Below are 6,156 nucleotides of genomic sequence, written 5' to 3' on the forward strand. Positions count from 1 at the left end.
CAGGGGTCATGGCAACCCTGACCTTGACGACCTGGCAGGGAGGCGAGCATTGGCAGAACAGAGATGCCAGCATCACAAACTTACAGTATTCAAAGGGCTTGCATCATGTTTTCATGTTCAGGCTGACAAGTAGGACGGTTTTAGATGACAAATGGCCGCAGATTTCTGGACGAAAACAGCAACTGATGGTGGCATATCAAGGGGTACCTGGGGCGTATTCTGAGGGGGCAGCAAGACTGGCCTGTCCTGATCATGAACCTCTTCCGTGCTACCAATTTGAAGTGGCTTTCCAAGCACTCTCGCAATGGATGAGTGACCGGGCCTGCCTACCAATCGAGAACTCGCTAGGAGGTGAGGCATTAAAAGCACCCAAAGTGATTGACTCAACTGCATAGAGTAATGTAGCAAGACGTGCCATGTCTCGCAAATCCAAGGGCACGACTCAGAAGATGATGGATGCCTTTGGTCACCATATGACTAGTTTGACTTTACGGTACACATTGCCACCGGTGCGCTTATGCTTCGCCTCGCTTGTTTCACTTTTCTCGCGCTCTCAGGGCACAAAAGCTCCATACTGTCATTCCATTGGGATGGAGTAGTAGCCAAGGTCTCACTCTTGCAGGCAGGATTTCGCCATATGCACATTGAACGTTTCAAGGGATATGCTTGGAGGTGAGAAGGTGAGTGTCAGACCGACATGTCATACACAACAAATCGTTCCGTTTGTCGTTTCCACCGGTAGAGCTGAACAGGCTTGGTCCATGGCCACGTACTTCACGCAAGAGTGCTGTGGCCATTGGCCACAGCCACTTTTCAAGAGCCGTTCCCCACACCATCCGCAAACACACATCGTGTGCAATTGGACCTGCAGGCAGCATCCACGCCGTGTACGATCTTTTGCTGCGCTACAACCTGCACATCGTGGGTGAGAAGTCAGTTCCGATCAATCACTGCCTGATGGCGAACAAGGGGGTAGGGATTGCAGACCTCACAAGGGTGATGTCGCACCCTCAAGCACTTGCACAGGTCGACCAGTACCTGCGCGATTTGAATGTTGTGAAAGAGGCAGTAGACGACACGGCAGGGGCTGCACAGCTGGTAGCGAAGAAGGGGTGGCGGGACGTGGGAGCGGTGGCCAGCCGACGGGCTGCTGAGCTTTATGGACTCGAGATTCTGGCTGAGGGCATCCAAGACATGGAGGACAATGTCACTCGTTTTATCGTCCTCGCTCGGTGCGCCCCCGTCGACCTCGCCTGGCAGTTCGAGTTCCCAAATGCAGCAAAACCCTCACAAGGGCTGTCAAATTGCATGTGCTGGACGCACATTCGTAGAATCCACACCCTTAGATCTTGCAGATGAGCAATGATGGCACGAGACATTCTCGTTTGTACAGGCTGATGTGACCTTGGCCACGTACCTCATGTACGCATGCTCGCAAACGTCGTTGAGTGCGTGGGTGCTATTATGTAGGCTGTTCCCAGGTGGGTGGGAGCTATGCACCCCCCATGATTGACCTCCTTTTAAAGATCTCTACCATACCATGAAATCTGTGAGATATCAGCTTTTCCCACGCATCTTGAATGTGACAGAGCAGCCTGTTGCGCGATAGAACAGCGCATGGAAATCTTTGCGAAGGAATGCCATGGTGGCACATGCATTGATAGCAAGCAGGCAGTTTGCGATAGCAGTGCTCGACGGGTATGCTTGACATCAAATCGACTGTAGGTGAGACGCAGCAAAACAACTTGAGAGTGTCTTTGTTGGCATGCAGGGACCCGTTGGTGCAGACGAATGAGATCGAGAGCGGCTCGGCGCTGTTCAAGACCTCAATTGTGTTCAGCCTGACTGAAGGGCCTGGGAACCTTTTCAAAGCGCTATCATGCTTCGCGCTCAGGGATATCGACATGACTAAGATTGAGTCTCGTCCGATGCGTAGCAACCCCATCGTCATCTCAAAGCAGCAGGAAACTAAACGCCTCAACTACCTGTTTTATGTTGATGTGCTCGGCTCTGTAGCAGATCCCAACTGTCAGAACGCGCTGAAGCATTTGCAGGAGTTTGCACCTTTCCTGCGTGTGCTCGGTAGTTACCCCGTCGACCGTGAGTTTCTGGCAACGTGAGATGTGCAGACATGCGGTTGCCTGATTCGGGGGGATGTAGCATGCTGGGCAGACGCTGTGTATGACGTTGTGGAGACAGTCTGCCAGGCGCTGTTTGACGTGCTACCTGGCAGGCACCAGTTGCCAGTTTGGACTATCTACGATTGGGATGTTGCCTATGTACCTCTGGTAGTTGGTGCCTGTATCACTGCAGCACTTTGGCTCTCGGTTTGTAAGCACACAAATTGGATGGTGCTGCGCCTGATGATACTGGATCGGCCTGTGCACCATCAGGGGGCTGCAAAATTTCGTGTACATAGGGAAATGCCTACAATATAGGTTAGCTGACTGGTACCACCCATATGATGAGCATGCAAACAAAAGCCCCGTGTCTGTAGTTCTCTAAAATATCCATTTCGAGGCCTCACGATGTGTAGTTCTTGTTAGGCACGCCCTGGAGTGCAGTCTACTCCTTGAACACTGCCTCTGGCACAAGCTCTTCAGGAGTGAAGCTCCACAAACCCCCAAGCCATGACAACCGACTTGGACACCCTCCCCCCCATCTGCACATGAAAACAAGAGCCTGTAGTGATGTTTCGTGGCTTCGTAGTGGCTGGAGCTTTGTTTGAGTAGGCCAAAGCAGCGAATATGTGGCGGCGCGTGATGGGCCACGTAGCGCTCCAGTGCAAATTATGACCCCCCAACCGAACCAAGAAAGATTTTTCAGAGCTTGTAAGGCCAGGAGCAGCGCATGACAGATGCCATGGCATTCTCGAAGTATGGTAGCACTGGGTGGCTGCTGCAAGGGCTGGTGATAGATCTGGTAAACCCATAAATTTGGAGAGTTTCCCAGTTGTCACCCCCCCGCTGACAGGGCTTAGCTCAGGTGCAAGTGGACACGGTTTCTGATCAAGCCCCCAGCATCAAAGTTGTAGTACGTTGCAAGGGCTTTCCAATGGTACCTTTTGAGAGGCATTTGGGCAAGGGACGGCTTCAGAGCGTTCTCACAAAGATGCTTGGAGAAGCGAAACGCCACGGAATGTAACTTTCTGAATACGCATCCGATTGCAGAGTTTTTTGTAGATTCGGATTCGTCTTGTTCTGCTGCGTAAGATAAAGGCACCTCCTTTTGCTAGTCATTTCGCCGTTTTTCAGACCATTTGCTCAACGTCTTGACCCTCTACGGGGGGTGTAACCGTCATGCTCCGAGACCCCAACTGATATCTCCGAAAATATGCCATATCAAGAGATGCGCCCCAGGCTCAACACCACTTGATTTACTAAGCTGATTTGAACGAGCCCGGTCCCATTCGAATCCGTTGTGTGCGCGCTTCAAACTCGACGTGTCAAAGGAGTGATAGTTTCACGCAAATGACGTCAGCAGCACGTGCGCGTGACTGGGTGTCATCAGGGTACACGTAATTTTGCAGCCCCCTGATGGTAAGCAGAAGCAACATGGTACATGAGCTTCTGTATTGCACATACCACATATATCGCATGATCTGGCAGCGCAAGATGATACTATCGGTGCCATGATCCCAGCAGCAAACGTGAAGACTTACTTGGAGTGCAATGTTCAATCAACGAGCAAAGTGCTCCCCATTCACAATGGGATTGCATGGACTGAGATCATGGTGTGAGATATGGCCTCTTGGCAGTCTCGTTACAGTGTGACGATTGAGTAGTCAAGCATCAATACGAATCTCACTCTATACCGACGTTTGCACTGGCCAGGTTGGGGGCATCAACTCATCATTGCAAATATCAACTCAACTTCATGCTACCAACTGGTAGCATTCAATCTGACAGGTGCTCTGGACTATTCGTGGCTGGCATCAATCCCTGCCCGGGATGGGAGTGTCCACAGGCTTCAACCATGCGTCCTCATCAATGAAAGTTGGGAAGCTTCTGAACTGCAAGGGAACCAGCAAGGATCAAAAAGCAGAGCAAGCAGCTAAAAATTTTCGACAGCAGGAAGGACCATTGTCCAGAGACAGGCTTTCCCTGAGAGTGCGTAGACGCAACTGACAAGCAGGCAATCGTGGACTGAGAGGCAAGAAGGGAAATCTCTTAGCTGCCTGCGAGCACGCATGCATGAAACACCATGGTATAGATTATCTTTGCCAGACCTGAAGGCACACACTGAACATGTTGCCATACCATGGTATACAATAGCAATGAGAACATTGATGAAATGGCATGCATCAACGCATCGCCGTCCCACACATTTCACATTTTCTGCCACCGCTGATGAACGTACCTTTCCAAGGGACATGTATGCGCTGTTCTTTGCATACGTGCTACCCTTCTCCAGAGCAACAGGGTTCTCCTGCAGCTCATCTTGACGCGTGGCATTTGTCAGGCTGCAACACACCCGAGGCATTCACAGAAGGCTTGCGTTAGTGCACCGTTGATTATTAGTGTGGCACTTGCGTGCCCGCCAGCTGGTGGCATCATGGCATTGCACCATACCAGAAACATTGTGGGGATGCTCCTGCAACCAAAATGCGGTGGGCCCCTGCACTTGGGCTGTCTCTAAAACTGAAGTACATTGTAGTGAAGTAACTCAGCCCATCCGCAGAAGGCACCAGAGTGTGGATGATAAAGCAAGTGTCCACTAATCTTCAGCCCCAGCATTCGATGCTTGCACAGTCATAGTTTGTACCATCCTGCCAGAAATACTGGCAGTATTGCTGGCAGCAACTGGCAACATTCGTGGGAATGCTGGAACCCTCAGCTAATTGCACCCGGTCTGCTTTGAGGGACACTAGAAAGGTTGTGTGAGCAACCTCCAAACATGTGCACTGGAGAGAGGTGAAGATAACGCACTGCACTTCGCCAGAGTAAAAGGTTGTTCGGAAACCGGAGTATACCATGAAGCCGATACCTGAAAAAACATATGCTGCATTATATTCCACTCTGTTCTGCAGCAAAATAGGAATCGCAGGGTGGGATTGGCAACCTTGCCCTGCATTCTGATGCGCTCAGTGTGATTTCGCGCAACGGTGCAAAGTCTGGGCAGGATACAATAGTTCTTGTGCAAGAAAAAAATCCTGCGCTTCTATGCAACTTCTATTGACTGCCTCCATGGACGATTGCAGGAGATTGGTGATCCTGGTGCTCGTCCCGGACTTTGAACGCCAGTTCCGCAAAGTGCAACAAGCTAGCCAGCAATCAAACATTTATCTTCAGCACGTCACTCGCGTATGCGTTGAAATCTCTGAAGGTACTGGAAGAGGCTGCAGACCATTGATGATCAGTAGTACACCATTAGGACGGAACAACTCGTAACACGTCATCAACGATCTGCGCACCTGCGCTCAATGCCGCTACTAGTGGATAAACATCCACAGGCATGATGCTGAACTTGCCCATATTGTGGACTGGATGCTTCTGAAGTCACTGCCTGCGTTCCGAGATGCCAAGGGCTCTAGAAGCTGTCGAGATCGGCGAAGATGGGAAATGCGGGAGACGTACATCAACAAACATGCACCAATTACATGGTTCTCATGTTTCAGGGAGGGAGAACCAGTGCATGATACTCTACGGCGACAGTAGGCGTGGCTTTCGGTTATCTCGATTTCGATGACGCAGCACCAAGCACACGTCCTGTCCCTGACCGTCAGTCTGACGTCAGCGCCGCATTGTCCAATGCTATCATCGCATACGAACCGTTCCACGACGTAGTGACGACCTTGTCGCCGTTGGCCTGCGACGTAGGACTGACGTACAGAGATGAGCAGGAGATCCTAGCTCTAGTGGCATTCACGGCCGTCTCGTACTCTCGGCGAGAATATCGAGCAACATTGCAGGAAAGGTATCATGCCATGCAACCCCGTGGCTTGGCGTTCGTGATTAGCTTTCCCATCACGGTTGACTGTCATTGTCAACTGACTTGTATTGAATTCTGTGGCTGCAACACCGTGTTTGTTGTTTCATTCCAGTGCTGCTGGAACACATACTGGAGTTCAGGGCTCGATGGTCACAATGCACAAGTGTGTCCTTTGCTTCTGACGCCAGATGGTTGTATGAAGAAGCATTGCGACTTACGACCAGT

At 51.0% G+C, this 6,156-nt stretch overlaps 1 protein-coding gene and 1 long non-coding RNA gene across 2 annotated transcripts; one reads left to right on the plus strand and one right to left on the minus strand.

Annotated features, from left to right (window-relative positions):
• The first annotated feature begins 8 nt into the window (after positions 1-8).
• LOC149810285 (arogenate dehydratase/prephenate dehydratase 2, chloroplastic-like) lies at positions 9-2,438 on the plus strand. The gene is made up of 4 exons (XM_089994318.1): positions 9-351; positions 872-1,232; positions 1,772-2,116; positions 2,234-2,438. Exons 1-4 carry the CDS (start codon positions 9-11, stop codon positions 2,436-2,438), a joined length of 1,254 nt encoding a protein of 417 aa, XP_089850444.1.
• Positions 2,439-3,745: 1,307 nt separating this feature from the next.
• Positions 3,746-5,560, minus strand: LOC149810286 (uncharacterized). The gene is made up of 4 exons (XR_016429334.1): positions 5,414-5,560; positions 4,929-4,986; positions 4,360-4,462; positions 3,746-4,012 (listed from the first exon to the last, which is right to left on the minus strand). It is a non-coding gene; the product is annotated as an uncharacterized LOC149810286 (long non-coding RNA).
• Positions 5,561-6,156: the final 596 nt, after the last annotated feature.

The sequence above is a fragment of the Nuphar pumila genome, unplaced genomic scaffold (genome assembly GCF_984573655.1).
Source record: "Nuphar pumila unplaced genomic scaffold, dmNupPumi1.hap1.1 HAP1_SCAFFOLD_405, whole genome shotgun sequence".
NCBI lineage: Eukaryota > Viridiplantae > Streptophyta > Magnoliopsida > Nymphaeales > Nymphaeaceae > Nuphar > Nuphar pumila.

Bases quoted from the DNA above. Each gene is read 5' to 3' on its own strand.
- LOC149810285 (XM_089994318.1), top strand. From the start codon at position 9: ATGGCAACCCTGACCTTGACGACCTGGCAGGGAGGCGAGCATTGGCAG. The intron at 1,233-1,771 runs GTGCGCCCCCGT...GTTGGCATGCAG, and splicing joins CGTTTTATCGTCCTCGCTCG to GGACCCGTTGGTGCAGACGA. The intron at 2,117-2,233 runs GTGAGATGTGCA...GCTACCTGGCAG, and splicing joins GACCGTGAGTTTCTGGCAAC to GCACCAGTTGCCAGTTTGGA.